The sequence below is a fragment of the Schistocerca nitens genome, chromosome 1 (assembly GCF_023898315.1).
Source record: "Schistocerca nitens isolate TAMUIC-IGC-003100 chromosome 1, iqSchNite1.1, whole genome shotgun sequence".
NCBI classification, from domain to species: Eukaryota; Metazoa; Arthropoda; class Insecta; order Orthoptera; family Acrididae; genus Schistocerca; species Schistocerca nitens.
In genome coordinates this window covers 1059657634-1059673970 of record NC_064614.1, presented here as the reverse complement: position 1 = coordinate 1059673970, position 16337 = coordinate 1059657634, and the positions used below count along the sequence as shown (strand labels likewise).

General features: G+C 43.8%; 1 protein-coding gene across 2 annotated transcripts in view; it reads left to right on the top strand.

Annotated features, from left to right (window-relative positions):
- LOC126197697 (inter-alpha-trypsin inhibitor heavy chain H4-like) overlaps window positions 1-16337 on the top strand; it is a 189209-nt gene that overhangs the window by 92728 nt on the left and 80144 nt on the right. For both annotated transcript variants that reach the window (XM_049934659.1, XM_049934657.1), the window contains exon 10: window positions 8161-8439. In XM_049934659.1, coding sequence (XP_049790616.1) covers window positions 8161-8439 — 279 coding nt within the window. The remainder of the gene's footprint in view (window positions 1-8160; window positions 8440-16337) is intronic.

Here is a 16337-nt window from a genome sequence, read left to right as displayed (position 1 = left end):
TAACCGGCAATTTTCCTTACAATTTGGCCACGAAAAAAATTACGGTATGGCTTTTCTATAATTTCGTGTCATACAAACTTCTAACTTAGTGACAGTTCCCCAGTCTGGAAATCGATCGTTGTTTAAGGGGCACCCAAATGAAAACGACACAGTTGGAAATAAGCACGTAAACCGTTTATCTTTTCAAAAGTAATCGTCCCATCTGTTAACAATTTTATCCCACTGCGAGACACGATGGTCAATGCTTTTCCCATGGAACCATGACTGTACCAAGCAGTGCACTCCTTTGTCTGAAGCAAAGCGACAGACACCAACGTCTTTCTTCAGAGCTACAAAAATATGGAAATCCCATGGGCAAAGATCGGGACTGTATGGAGGATGTGTAACGACTTGCTACCGGATATTATGCAGCATAGTCTAACCAACCTCGGCAACATGATGGCAGGCATTATTCGGCAACAAAATGATGTCATCCATAGACTTTCCTGGGCGTTTGGACTACGCTACTGAAGTTTTACAGGGAAGCCCTTTCACATACAGTCCCTGTATCTTCACTGGCAGTCTCATATTTATGGAGTCTTGAAGAAAGACATTTGTGGCTGTCGATTTGCTACAGACAAAAGAATGCATGTCTTACACTCTTGGTTCCATAGACAACAGTAGGCGTTTTTATATGAGGGCATTGACCGTCTTGTCTTACAGTAGGATATATGCACTAAAGAGCCAAAGAAACTGGTACACTTGCCTAATATCGTGTAAATGTGCCGCAACACAACGTAGCATAGACTCGACTAATGTCTGAAATAGTGCTGCGTGGAACTGATACAATGAATCCTGCAGGGCTGTCCATAAATCTATAAGAGTACGACGGGGGTGGAGGTCTCTTCTGAACAACATGTTGCAAGGAATCCAAGATATGCTCAATAATGTTCAGGTCTGGGGAGTTTTGTGACCAGCGGAAGGGTTTAAACTCAGAAGAGTGTTGCTGGAGCCACTCTGTAGCAATTCTGGACGTGTCGGGTGTCGCATTGTCCTACTAGATTTGCCCACGTCCGTCGGAATGCACAATGAACATGAATGGATGCAGGTGATCAGACACGCTGCTTACGTACGTGTCACCCATCAGAGTCGTATCTAGACGTATCAGGGGTCCCTTATCACTTCAACTGCACTCTCACCACACCATTACAGAGCCTCCACCAGCTTGAACAGTTCCCTGCTGATGTGCAGAGTCCATGGCTTCATGAAGTTGTCTCCATAGCCTTACACGTCCATCCGATCGATACAATTTGAAACTAGACTCGTCCGACCAGGAAACATGTTACCAATCATCAACAGTCCAATGACAGGCCCAGGCGAGGCGTAAAGCTTTGTACCGTGCAGTCATTAAGGTACACGAGTGGGCCCTCGGGTCTAAAATCCCATATTGATGATGTTTCGTTGAATGGTTCGGACGTTGACACTTGTTGATGGCTCAGCAATGCGGTCTGCAGCAATTTGCGGAAGGGTTGCACTTCTTTGTCGTTTAACGATTCTCTTCAGTCGTCGTTGGCCCGTTCTTGGAGGAACTTTTCCGGCCACAGCGATGTCGGAGATTTGATGTGTTACCGGAATCCTGATATCCATGGTACACTTGTGAAATGGTCGGAGGGGAAAGTCACCAGTTTATCGCTACCCAGGACAGGATGTGTCCCATCGCTCGTTCGCCGACTATAGCACCACGTTCAAATTCACTTAAATCCTGATAACCTGGCATTGTAGCAGCAATAACAGATCTAACAACTGCGCCGGCCGTTGTGGCCGAGCGGTTCTAGGCGCTACAGTCTGGAACCGCGTGACCGCTACGGTCACGGGTTCGAATCCTGCCTCGGGCATGGATGTGTGTGATGTCCTTAGGTTAGTTGAGTTTAAGTAATTCTAAGTTCTAGGGGACTGATGACCTGAGAGTCCCATAGTGCTCAGAGCCATTTGAACCATCTAACAACTGCCCAGACACTTGTCGTCTTATATTGGTGTTGCTGACCGCAGCACCGTATTCTGCCTGTTTACATATTTCTGTATTTGAATACGCATGCCCATACCAGTTTCTTTGGCACTTTAATGCCTATTAATAGTTATCGTGATTACTTTTGAAATATAAGCGATTCATTTGCTTTTTTCCACCTGTCTCGTTTTCATTTGAATGTGTCTTAGATAAGAGGTAACGCTACCAACATTTGCTGATATTTCATTTATACAGGGATTATTGTCATGATCACAAGGAAGTGTTGTTCCCTAACTAAAGGGAAGAGCCATACCAGGACGTTGGCAAGATAGATTTCTGACAAGGACAGAGTAACACGGGGGACGTAATAACTGACCAAAAAATGAAACAAGAAAGAAGGACAGCTTTTAGAACGAACCACAAGAGCTACGCAAGGCTCCCTACCCCCTCCCCCATGTGTGCCAATATGCTCCCTACGAGAAGAATTCTTTCCCCTGGGATCTGATGCTGTCATTCTTAGTGATTTCGTTCGAATCATATTACTAGGTAGTGGCCTTGGTGGTGTAGGGGGCAGATCAGTAATCTGCCCTGGAGGTCCAGGTTCAGTTCTGGGTAAGGCAGCATATCCTCTCAGTCTGGGATGGAAGTGCGACTGATTTTCCACTCTACATCTTCTAGCGCTGTGTCGTGCGAAAAGCTGCACACTACTTGCAGTCAGGCTATAAAAAAGTTCACAGGTTGAGTGCCATAGACTTTAGTATCGCAAAGAAACGGCCACCACCGAACAAATTTCTGTCTGTACCATGATTTATGTGCCAACAGCGCACTTCGGTACTCAGCTGCTGCCTGCACAGTTCATTCATGTTCAGCAACAGAGTTCTTGCTGCTATTTCGCTGTGGTATTTTAGGATCTCAGAAGCCGATGAGTGGATGCGGAAGCAAATATGCTGTTCGGCAGAAGACTTTCTATTTCTGTAGATTTTGTTGACTGATGACTGGAGCGAGATGTGACAGTAGAGGAGACCCGCTAGCAAAAGATTTGGAGAAGATATTAAATTACTTGCCCTTCTTGGTAGTATTTTTGGTGCTCACAAATTCCGTTTGCTGTGATCAGCTGTGTACATAAAAATGAATTCGAGAATAATGCATGTATGGCTTCTTAACAATATTATGGAAGTTGTTAGTCCTCGTGTCTTTAAATAGCTGTACTTCGTTCATCAAAGTTGAATCCATGTGTAAAGAAGTCTGTTCTATGCTATTGTTGGTCATCGGGTGCATTGTTCAAATAGCTGGTGACTGGAAGCACGCTTTACATATGCATTAACTATGTTTTGTTATATTAGCATGAATGAAACTCTAAATCATGCTAAAGCATCACTGTGATAAACGCTTAATCCATATAGTTCTTGTATCAAATCTCACTGGACAGTTGGTTTCACTGTGGCAGTCGGTCGTGCTCATCTGGGTTAATGTTCAGTAGCTGCCATAAACAATAAGGTATACATTTCATTTTCAATTTGTTTAGAAAGTTTATACAATTTGTAATTTACAAAGATACATTGAATTCGTTATGTTTAGTATTTTTCATCATTACACTTCTTTCAAATAATAGCTTTCGAGAGTTTTTAATCCATATTAAACCTTATAACGAAATTTCAAAATTTGCTAGACCTGTGTAGACAAAATTGCTAACAGGACCGGCAAGTGATAATCGAAGGAAGCACAGTGCTAAAAATCTGCCAATACTAGTCACTGAATGCTGGCCCCTATTTTGACTGGATCAGAGGGAGGATTCTTCCTACCTGTCGGTCAGAGGGCCTGAAAATAACGTAACGTAGGGCTGAAAAATAAAGTAACAATTGGAAACTAGGACGCCTGAAGGCGTTTCGACTCAACATTTAAAAAAAAAAAAAAAAAAAAAAAAACCTTAACCATGCCAGGCATTGTCGACAGAAGACATAATGAATTATAAGATAAACAAATGGAAAAGACCGATAGTGAGTCAGTGTCAGTTTAGTGGCAGTGACCGAAATGTCGAAGGTTAACAGTCATACATACACCGGAAAAACCGGTAAATGTAGCATACGATGCTCGATATAAGCTTTAGGATTTTCATGTGGAATGTTTCAATAACACTCACCAGAGAATAGTAAAGGAATGACAAGTGTGTGAGAGAGCCGAAATTTCTTAGAGTCGGTTTCACTGAACCGTCTTAAAACATCAAAATAAGGGAATGGGTTTGCTAATAAATACACAGTCACGATTTTTAAATTTCCATTGTTTACTTACATGTGAGATATTCACTCACCAACAAAATAATTTCCGATTCCTGTCAATAATAAGAGAAATTAGTGAAATGTGATGTAAGCTTACAAAGTAGGGCAAGATAAAAAGATACGGAAACGAGAGAATGGCGTTTAACATTTATAGACCGTAGGCTCTTACGACGTTGGCGAACTTATGAATGAGATAGTTTAAGGTTTTGTTGGTTTGGAGCAAGAAGTTCCAACGCTGCCCATTGCGCTACGGTGCTACGGTCGCAGGTTCGAATCTTGCCTCGGGCATGGATGTGTGTGATGTCCTTAGGTTAGTTAGGTTTAAGTAGTTCTAAGTTCTAGGGGACCACAGCAGTTGAGTCCCATAGTTCTCAGAGCCATTTGAACCATTTTTTGAACCATTGCGCTACGGACGCCTGCGAATGCCAGTCAGCTTGCACACAGACTGGTGCAGGCAGTATAGGCTATCCTCAAGGTGGGTTTATTGCAAGCGTTTTATGTATGCGTGAGCCATGTGGTCACGCCACGTTGCTGCCAGTAGGCCAGGTGAAGTATGATGACTTATCAACGGCCTAGGGGCTTCAATACCTGCACGTTAGCTTTCGCTCACCGGATGGCACGGGCAGACAGGGTCAGGTTTCAAGTCTGGTGGACTGTACAAACTCTGTGTCTAGCAACGTAAATGACTTAATTTTGTGAATTTTATTGGATGGTGGATATTCAACAGTGCTGTATCAGCCATTTAGGTTTGAAAAATTTATAGAACGAGGTAACCTGGTTTAAAATGGAATGAAATATACTTTTAAACTGCCATACCAAAAAATGTAGTTACATAATATTTTTGTTTTGTTTTTGGGACTGAATGTGTGCATATCGCAACTCCTGCTACGCAAAACCGTAGCATGCAACCAGATGAACCAAAACAAAACGGCACAGCTCACTAATGAAACGGAGATTTTTTGCTTGATAAACCGTAAGCCACCCTCATAGGAAGTGGTGAGGAAGTCCTGATATACCTAATGGTTAGCATTGTACATTGTGTGTGGATTTCTAAGGGACCAAACTGCTGAGGTTATCGGTCCATAGATTTACACACTACTTAAATTTACTTAAAGTAACTTATGCTAAGAACAACACACACACCCGTACCCTAGAGAGGACTCGAAACTCCGGCGGGAGGGCCCGCGCAGTCAGTGACATGGCACCTCTAACCGCGCGGCCACGCCGCGCAGCTAATGATTAGCAACGGCGAATATAATGCCCATGAAAAAGTTTCTAATGCTATCTGACTCGATGAAATACCCCTCGTCAAACAGAAAACATTTTCATATAAATGTCCGCAACGTAATTATAGGAGCCTGTATATCTCAAGAGTAACACAAGTACATAAGAAACCAACTTCGTGAAAGCAACAAGTGGCACTAACCACTGTTGGCATCTTGATTACAGCGACAGGCAGTGCACAGAAGCTATTTACCTAAGCATGTCTTCTTAATTTACAGTCAATATAATAATTAACTATTCGAGAAACCATTCAATAGAACTCTACCATCTCTTGTAAATAAAATAACAATATTTCGGCGACACACGTAAGCAGCAGCGACCAGCAACAAGGTAGTGGACGTCGACTTATCTTGCTCAGTAACTACTAATGAACTAGTACTCCCAGATTTTTGCTGAATTCTAGCATCTGCTCCCACACATGCCACACAATATGCAAACTTGATCATCAGAATGAGTTTTACCTCAGCCAATAGTTTGTCTGACCTCACATCATCAAAACAGTTGCCTTCTCTTTCAGAACATTTACGTAAAGCATGAGTACAGAGAAGGATTTGTCTTTGAAATAAACTATGTAACTCTTACTGTTAATAATCAGTTGTATTATTCTTCATATATCAAACATAAATTACAATTTCATCGGAAGAGTCCTATTCGTATTTCATTTCCTGTAGTCGCAAACGTAATCCGATACCAACCACAAAACAAACCATGAACTCCAAATCAGTTTTCATATAGAACAATCGAACTGAAAACTGAATGAAATGAGCTTAAAAATGATTCAGTTGTCAGTTTATTAATAATTTGCTATCTGTTTATCCCTACAATACTGTATCCAAATACTCTTCCAGTATAATACAAAATAACGACCTAACTCACCTCAAGCTGTAGAATGTTCTACAGTTCAGCACAGCAAAATAAACAGCAATGAGCTTACTGATAATCTTGCACGCTGTACACACTATTCAAAACCATGGATCTCAGCCACGCAGAAGTGATTTCATCAGAACAGCAAGCTTAATGAAAATAAACCTCCCATAGCAGGTATGTCTTAGCAGCTATCTGACGACAGTAATGCAGCTAGAACCACATCCGGAAATGGAACACAACTTCCTTTCGAATATGCTATCACGTGGGAACCTATACTATCCAAGCTGATGGTCGACCGCTCAGCAGTGACTATGTTTCCGATAAGGTGGTTGGTCACAAAGTTTACGAAAGTAGCTAAATCGATACGTACTGAAGCTGGTTAAGTTAACACCTCAGACATAGTTGTAAAATAAATATTATGGACCTTGAAAAAGGAAAGCAGTTACTGAGTCAATAAAAGAGCCAACTAAAAGGACATTCCAATAGATGAAAATACCGGAGTATTACAAGCACTATGTGATCAGAAGTATCCGGACATCGGGCTGAAAATGACTTACGAGTTCGTGGCTCCCTCCATCGGTAATGCTGGAGTTCAATATGGCGTTGGCCCACCATTAGCCTTGATGACAGCTTCCATTCTTGCAGCCATACGCTCAATCAGGTGCTGGAATGTTTCTTGGGGAATGTCAACCCATTCTTCATGGAGTGGTACACAGAGGAGGTGTATCGATGTTTGTCTGTGAGACCTGGCACGAAGTCGCCGTTCCAAAACATCCCAAAGGACTCTCTGCAGGCCAGTCCATAGCAGGGATGTTACTGTCGTGTAACCACTCCGCCACAGGCCGTGCATTATCAACAGGTGCTCGATCGTGTTGAAAGATGCAGTCACCATCCCCGAATAGCTTTTGAACAGTGGAAAGCAAGAGGGTGCTTAAAACATCAACGTAGGCCTGTGCTGTGATAGTGCCACGCAAAACAAGGGGAGCGAGACCCCTCGATGAGAAACACGACCACACCATAACACCACCGCCTCCTAATTTTCGGTTGTCACTACACGCGCTGGCAGATGACGTTCACCGGTCATTCGTCATACCCACACTTTGCCATCGGATCGCCACATTGTGTATAGCGGTTCGTCACTCCACACAACGTTTTTCCACTGTTCAATCGTCCATAGTTTACGATTCTTACAACAAGCGAGGCGTCGTTTGGCATTTACCGGCGTTAAGTGTGGTTTATGAGCAGCCACTCGACCATGAAATCCAAGTTTTCTTACCTCCTGCCTAACTGTTATAGTACTTGTAGTGGATCCTGATGCAATTTGGAATTCCTGTGTGATGGTCTGGATAGATGTCTGCCTATTACACATCACGACCCTCTTCAAATGTCGGCGGTCTCTGTCAGTCAACAGACGATGTCGGCGTGTACGCTTTTGTGCTGTACGTGTCCCTTCACTTTTCCATTTCACTATCACATCGGAAATAGTGGACCTAGGGGATGTTTAGAAGTGTGGAAATCTCGCGTACAGACGTATGACACAAGTGACAACCAATCACCTAACCATGTTCGTGAGATCCGCAGAGCGCTCCACTCTGCTGTCTCACGATGCCTGAAGACTACTGCGGTCCCTGATACGGAGTACATGCACCTAATATGAAAAACGTGTGTTTTTGGGGGTGTCCGGATATTTTTGATCACATAATGTAGATCTGCATTTAGAAATGCTAAAAACAGTGGATTTCTCAACAGGTGGACGAGGACTCCCTGACGACGTCGAGGTTCCCGACGCTGTTCGGCGGCGGGGAGCTGGTGGTGGCGGGCCGGCTGTCCTCCGGGACCAGAGAGCCGTGGTGTGCCGTGAGGAGCAGGGACGGCAACGCGACAGACGCCGTACCGGCGCCCGCCGTGGTCAACGTGACGTCAGCAGAGCGGCTGTGGGCCTACCTGACGGTGCGGCAGCTGCTGGACCAGGACGCCGCAACGCCCAACGAGACTGTCCGCACCAGGGCCAAGGACATCGCTCTCAGGGTAACACACCGATCAACATAAAATGTTTACACACTTGACTGGTACTGTCCAGTGATCCAACAAAGAGAGACGAATACCCGGTGTTAATTGCATCATTACTCGATCGTTCTTGGGGACGTATCCGAAAGAACAGACACTACGCATTTATGAAACTGACTCGCCTGGATGGAAAATGAATCCACCACCTTCAGTGAGTATGCACAATTACGTTCGACCTCCTGCGAGAAACCTAACAGTCCTAAAAAAAGGAAATCAAAGAAACATTTTGTGTACGTTAATTCATAAAAAATCTGCAATTGAAAATTTTAACATACTTCCCTACTGGCCTGCTGTCGCTCAGCGGAAGTTATCATTATGTAACATAAACACTACAAGGTTGGTATTGTAACAGAGCAGCCATGGAATTCCAGGTGAATGTTCCCCATAGCATAATACTGCCCTACCGGCGTGCGACCGTGCTGCGTACGTTTCCAACAGACATTCGCCTGAATGACGGGGTATCGAACACAACCATAAACCTAGAGTAACAAGAAAGGTGGTTTATCCGAGCAGGCAACACGCTTCCATTGATTCACAGTCCAATCTCGATGATCCCGCGCCGACTGTAGTCGCAACTGACGATCTTTTGGTCAATATAGCAAAAAGTAGGGGGCTGTGCTCCTTGTCCAAGAATGAGGGCTGGACGGTGTGCTGAGAATCGCTTGTGCCTGCAACAGCATTGCTATTGTTTCCTGTCGGCCGGTCTGCCACACATCGCTGCCTATCTTGCTTTACAGCGTAGGCACGCCTCCGACTTCGAGCTTGTGCGATGAGGCCTGGACGTGAAGACCTTGTTGCCTCCTCAGGGTTTCACCATTTTCTTCCGGTTTCCTCAGATACACACGACAGTAGCACGCCAGCGGATTGTCGTTGGTAGGCGCTGTGCCACAACAATCTGTCCGTTGCAAGAGTAGCTCCCGCATTTTCGGCTCATATCGTCAATATAACACCCCATTTGGTCTCTGCTCCAATCACATACTTCATCTACCACATCAAGCGCCCTCAAACCTACCAGGTAAAAAAGAACTTCACGGTCAGTGTACAATAATCTCAAGTACAATAGTTCTGCATCTAAATCTGATTCAGTATGTAACTGTACATGAATAAGAACCAGTTCTTTCATTTTATTTCCTCGACAATAACATAATAATGTCATCTGATAACGGAGTTCGACAAAATCGAACCTCCTGCTGTCACAAACTCGCAGTGAACGTTTACATAGTCAGTATCTCTGAGACTCGTCTTTAATTTACACGGGATGAACTTTGCTCGGCAGCAATCGCTTTCGGCTGAAATGAAAAATACGAGAAGAAATCGAAAAATCATTTCTCACGCCTTAAAGAAATTAATAAAAATGCAAGTGTTCTTTGTTCTCTTTACCGACTGTTACTGAAGCGGGACAAATATGTGTGCCGTACTACACATTTTGACATTATAAAACATCCTTGTGTTTACACGTGAAAAATACGCAGGGGAGGAAGTAATAGTTGTTGTTATTGTGGTCTTCAGTCCTGAGACTGGTTTCATGCAGCTCTCCATGCTACTCTATCCTGTGCAAGCTTCTTCATCTCCCAGTACTTACCGCAACCTAAATCCTTCTGAATCTGCTTAGTGTATTCATCGTTTGGTCGCCCTCTACGATTTTTACCCCCCACGCTGCCCTCCAATGCTAAATTTGTGATCCCCTGCTGCCTCAGAACATGTCCTACCAACCGGTCCCTTCTTCTTGTCAAGTTGTGCCACAAACTCCTCTTTTCCCCAATTCTGTTCAATATCTCCTCATTAGTTATGTGATCTACCCATCTAATCTTCAGCATTCTTCCGTAGCACCACATTTCGAAAGCTTCTATTCTCTTCTTGTCCAAACTATTTATCGTCCATGTTTCACTTCTATACATGGCTACACTCGATACAAATACTTTCAGAAACGACTTGCTGACACTTAAATCTATACTCGATGTTAACAAATTTCTCTTCTTCAGAAACGCTTTCCTTGCCATTGCCAGTCTACATTTTATGTCCTCTCTACTTCGACCCTCATCAGTTATTTTGCTCCCCAAATAGCAAAACTCCTTTACTACTTTAAGTGTCTCATTTCATAATCTAATTCCCTCAGCATCACCCGACTTAATTCGACTACATTGCATTATCCTCGTTTTGCTTTTGTTGATGTTCATCTTATATCCTCCTTTCAAGACACTGTCTATTCCGTTCAACTGCTCTCCTAAGTCCTTTGCTGTCTCTGACAGAATTACAATGTCATCGGCGAACCTCAAAGTTTTTATTTCTTTTCCATGGATTTTAATACCTACTCTGAATTTTTCTTTTGTTTCCTTTACTGCTTGCTCAATATACAGATTGAATAACATCGGGGAAAGGCTACAACCCTGTATCACTCCCTTCCCAACCGCTGCTTCCCTTTCATCTTCCTCGACTCTTATAACTGCCATCTGGTTTCTGTACAAATTGTAAATAGCCTGTATTTTACCCCTGCCACCTTTAGAATTTGAAAAAGAGTATTCCAGTCAACATTGTCAAAAGCTTTCTCTGTACAAATGCTAGAAACGTAGGTTTGCCTTTACTTAATCTAGCTTCTAAGATAAGTCGTAGGGTCATTATTGCCTCACGTGTTCCAGTATTTCTACGGAATCCAAACTGATCTTCCCCGAGGTCGGCTTCTACTAGTGTTTCCATTCGTCTGTAAAGAATTCGCGTTAGTACACTCCTGGAAATGGAAAAAAGAACACATTGACACCGGTGTGTCAGACCCACCATACTTGCTCCGGACACTGCGAGAGGGCTGTACAAGCAATGATCACACGCACGGCACAGCGGACACACCAGGACCCGCGGTGTTGGCCGTCGAATGGCGCTAGCTGCGCAGCATTTGTGCACCGCCGCCGTCAGTGTCAGCCAGTTTGCCGTGGCATACGGAGCTCCATCGCAGTCTTTAACACTGGTAGCATGCCGCGACAGCGTGGACGTGAACCGTATGTGCAGTTGACGGACTTTGAGTGAGGGCGTATAGTGGGCATGCGGGAGGCCGGGTGGACGTACCGCCGAATTGCTCAACACGTGGGGCGTGAGGTCTCCACAGTACATCGATGTTGTCGCCAGTGGTCGGCAAAAGGTGCACGTGCCCGTCGACCTGGACCGGATCGCAGCGACGCACGGATGCACGCCAAGACCGTAGGATCCTACGCAGTGCCGTAGGGGACCGCACCGCCCCTTCCCAGCAAATTAGGGACACTGTTGCTCCTGGGGTATCGGCGAGGACCATTCGCAACCGTCTCCATGAAGCTGGGCTACGGTCCCGCACACCGTTAGGCCGTCTTCCGCTCACGCCCAAACATCGCGCAGCCCGCCTCCAGTGGTGTCGCGACAGGCGTGAATGGAGGGACGAATGGAGACGTGTCGTCTTCAGCGATGAGAGTCGCTTCTGCCTTGGTGCCAATGATGGTCGTATGCGTGTTTGGCGCCGTGCAGGTGAGCGCCACAATCAGGACTGCATACGACCGAGGCACACAGGGCCAACACCCGGCATCATGGTGTGGGGAGCGATCTCCTACACTGGCCGTACACCACTGGTGATCGTCGAGGGGACACTGAATAGTGCACGGTACATCCAAACCGTCATCGAACCCATCGTTCTACCATTCCTAGACCGGCAAGGGAACTTGCTGTTCCAACAGGACAATGCAAGTTCGCATGTATCCCGTGCCACCCAACGTGCTCTAGAAGGTGTAAGTCAACTACCCTGGCCAGCAAGATCTCCGGATCTGTCCCCCATTGAGCTTGTTTGGGACTGGATGAAGCGTCGTCTCACGCGGTCTGCACGTCCAGCACGAACGCTGGTCCAACTGAGGCGCCAGGTGGAAATGGCATGGCAAGCCGTTCCACAGGACTACATCCAGCATATCTACGATCGTCTCCATGGGAGAATAGCAGCCTGCATTGCTGCGAAAGGTGGATATACACTGTACTAGTGCCGACATTGTGCGTGCTCTGTTGCCTGTGTCTATGTGCCTGTGGTTCTGTCAGTGTGATCATGTGATGTATCTGACCCCAGGAATGTGTCAATAAAGTTTCCCCTTCCTGGGACAATGAATTCACGGTGTTCTTATTTCAATTTCCAGGAGTGTATTTTGTATCCGTGACTTATTAAACTGATTGTTTGGTAATTTTCACATCTGTCTGCACCTGCTTTATTATATTCTTCTTGAAGTCTGAGGGTATTTCGCCTGTCTCATACGTCTTGCTCACCAGATGGTAGAGTTTTGTCAGGACTGACTCTCCCAAGGCCGTCAGTAGTTCTAATGGAATGTTCTCTGCTCCCGGGGCCTTGTTTCGACTCAGGTCTTTCAGCGCTCTGTCAAACTCTTCACGCAGTATCATATCTCCCATTTCATCTTCTTCTACGTCCTCTTCCATTTCCATTTCCATTATATTGTCCTCAATAACATCGCCCTTGTATAGACCCTCTATATACTCCTTCCACCATTCTGCTTTCCCTTCTTTGCTTAGAACTGGGTTTCCATGTGAGCTCTTGATATTCATACAAGTGGTCCTCTTTTCTCCAAAGGTCGCTTTTATTTTCCTGTAGGCTGTATCTATCTTACCCCTCATGAGATAAGCCTCTACATCCTTACATTTGTCCTCTAGCCATCCCTGCTTAGCCATTTTGCCCTTCCTGTCGATCTCATTTTTGAGACGTTTGTATTCCTTTTTGCCTGCTTCACTTACTGCATTTTTGTATTTTCTCCTTTCATATATTAAATTCAGTATCTCTTCTGTTACCCAAGGATTTCTACCAGCCCTCGTCTTTTTACCTACTTGATCCTCTGCTGCCTTCACTATTTCATTCCTCAAAGCTACCCACTCTTCTTCTACAGTATTTCTTTCCCTCATTTCTGTCAATTGTTCCCTTATGTTCTCCCTGAAACTCTGTACAACCTCTGGTTCTATCAGTTTATCCAGATCCCATCTCCTTAAATTCCCACCTTTTTGCAGTTTCTTCAGCTTTAATCTACAGTTCATAACCAATAGATTGTGTTCAGAGTCCACATCTGCCCCTGGAAATGTCTTACAATTTAAAACCTGGTTCCTAAATTTCTGTCTTACCATTATATAATCTATCCGATAGATACTATCTGATACATACTTCATTATTCTTATAACTTGAAAGCTGTCCTAACCTACAATTTTACACGCTAATGTACTGCAACAAATCAACAATTTAACATTGACTGGTTCTATTGTTTTACAGTATTCATCTTGTACATAGCACTGTGAATAAATTTTATCACAGTGATAAGTACAAGGTGAGTACTGTAAAACAATAGAGCCAGTCAATGTTAAATTGTTGACTTGTTGCAGTACATTAACGTGTAAAGTAATCATCTTGTAGTTATCACTGTGATAACATTTATTCACAGTGCTATGAGTATCAAGCCAGGTTCCATATGATCTGGCCGCTATATTTCTTAAGCTACACTTTATGTGAAATCTAGTGTTGTAAACTTACTTTGAAAAATATGTTGTATCGCTAACACATGATGCTTCTTGCCAGCTAGTACAATTTAAACACAAATCCTACAGAGTACTAAAGTCTTCTTGATGGCCTTGAAGTCTAGATCTACATGAAAAGAAGCTGTGATGTTTTCGCAAAGTTGCTATTTATGTTCATTCTTTATAATGCTTCAGGAACTGCTGCCTAATAACACCTTTATACGTGTCGTCATTGGAATATTTATGATGTGTATTTCTCTACTTTGTCTTCGGGGATGACATGTCGTGTCCGTCATTCCGTAATTTTCAAACCATCGACTTTAAAACTCTATTCGCACTTTCCGTCGCCTTTCTGTAAGCTGTTCTTCTCATCGTCGGCAGATCTACTGACGTCAACGGCAAGCCTTCGCGACTGCCGGTGGGGCATTTCCTGCCATCAAAATGGTCCAAATGGCTCTGAGCACTATGAGACTTAACTTCAGAGGTCATCAGTCTCCTAGAACTTAGAACTACTTAAACCTAACCCAAGGACATCACACACACCCATGCCCGAGGCAGGATTCGAACCTGCGACCGTAGCGGTCGCGCGGTTCCAGACTGTAGCGCCTAGAACCCCTCGGCCACTCTGGCCGGCTCCTGCCATCATTTTCCGTGACTCCAGTATGAAGTAGTGACGTAGTAGTGCACTGAACTGGGGCGTGGCTGTACTTAAATGATCAAGCCAGTTCCAGCTATGGTTCATTTTGTCTAGTTTCACCTGGTATAACGTATTACGTTATCAGCTCTGCCAACCATGTTTCCTCATAGCATATTCGGAAAATTATTTAACTAAATTCGGTCATCAATCAGTAATAGAAGTCGAGTTGGACGGCTTAAAGACCAGCTTTTTCGTAAACAGTCATTGTAGTTCGATAGACGCTATGTCTAAAATTTTTGGTTGAATTCAGAACAGATAATTATCACAGATGAACAAATTCCGCTTTTAACGTGCCACGGTGTGGAGGGGGGAGGAGAGAGAGGGGGGGGGGCAAGCTGCCGCACGTTATCAGCGGAACGGGCAGGCTGATTTGCACCTATCCAAGCCGAGGTAGATGGGTCAAATGTTGAGAATAAATTTGTTATCATTTACAGGTTAGATTTTTTATCTCAATTGTTCTTTGTTCTGCTCTTTTAATCCAAGAAGGCTAAAGGAATCCAGCTTGCCTACCTGTCTTCCCACTGTGGTGCGCAGCTGGTATTTCTGTAAGTTTTCATTGTAGCGTTTTTAGTTGGGTTCGGAAGTTGATGAAATGTCTTATTACACGAGTATCACATACCGAGGTTCAGTAAAAAACATAATAATTTTGGTTCATTGTAGGCCAGAAAATGGTGGATTTTATTGGTCCTTTTCTTCCTTTTCGTCATATTTGGGGATTATTTATTTGTTTGGACATGAACGGCTTTCTCTGCAACTACGCCCTCTGTCGACATGTACTGGCTGTTCTCATTTCGAATCATTATCAGGTCACCTCTGATATGTCTTCTGTAGCAAGCGGAATCATCTCTGAAAGTGGAGATCTCTTGCATTAAATAACTTGAGGAAGTCTATTATAGTGCAACACCAACTAAATTAAGGTTTTCAAAGTCTAGTTTCTGTAACCTTAGTGTGTTTCAGTCAAATATAACCATAGTTATACCACTTTTAATTACTTTTTCCGGGATGCGTATTGTGAGTTCGCCGAATTCCTTCTGAGTGCCCAAAATAATTCATTCTAAACTCGTCTAATGGATTGTAGTAAACGTGAAGTTCATTTTTCATATTAATTATTCTGAAAAGTACATACCAATATTTCTTCGCACTAAGTTACATACCACCAGAATGTGGTTTTAATATCCACTGAGCCTTGTTTTTCCCTATTTCGTTCAACGTTTGCCCTACGTCTTGAAGCCTATACACTGCAAAACGGTGTCAGCTCCTTAGAACATATTTGCACACACTTTGTCCTCTTTCAAAAATTTTATGGAATGAGTAAACTGTTGGTCAAATTTAAAAACATGTAACATACTCGAGGTTCCTGAAAGAGTATTCAATAACTTCTTAGATAGTTTGCATCGCGAGACACCTTCTGATTTGTTTGAAGATGTCTCATAAACACACGAAAAGTTTTTCTCTTTTGGACTTGGACTCTGTCGTGGCTGGTACATATTCCCCAGTTCTTTAATCTCCACTGTCTCCTTTAAGTTTGGTTTTTTAATATTGCTGATTCCTCATTTATGATCAGGTTGCTCCAGAAAAACTATCTACGCAGACATATGCCTGGCTATTCTGTATTCGCGTTGGTCTAATGGCTCAAACTGGCGTCAGGTGCAGC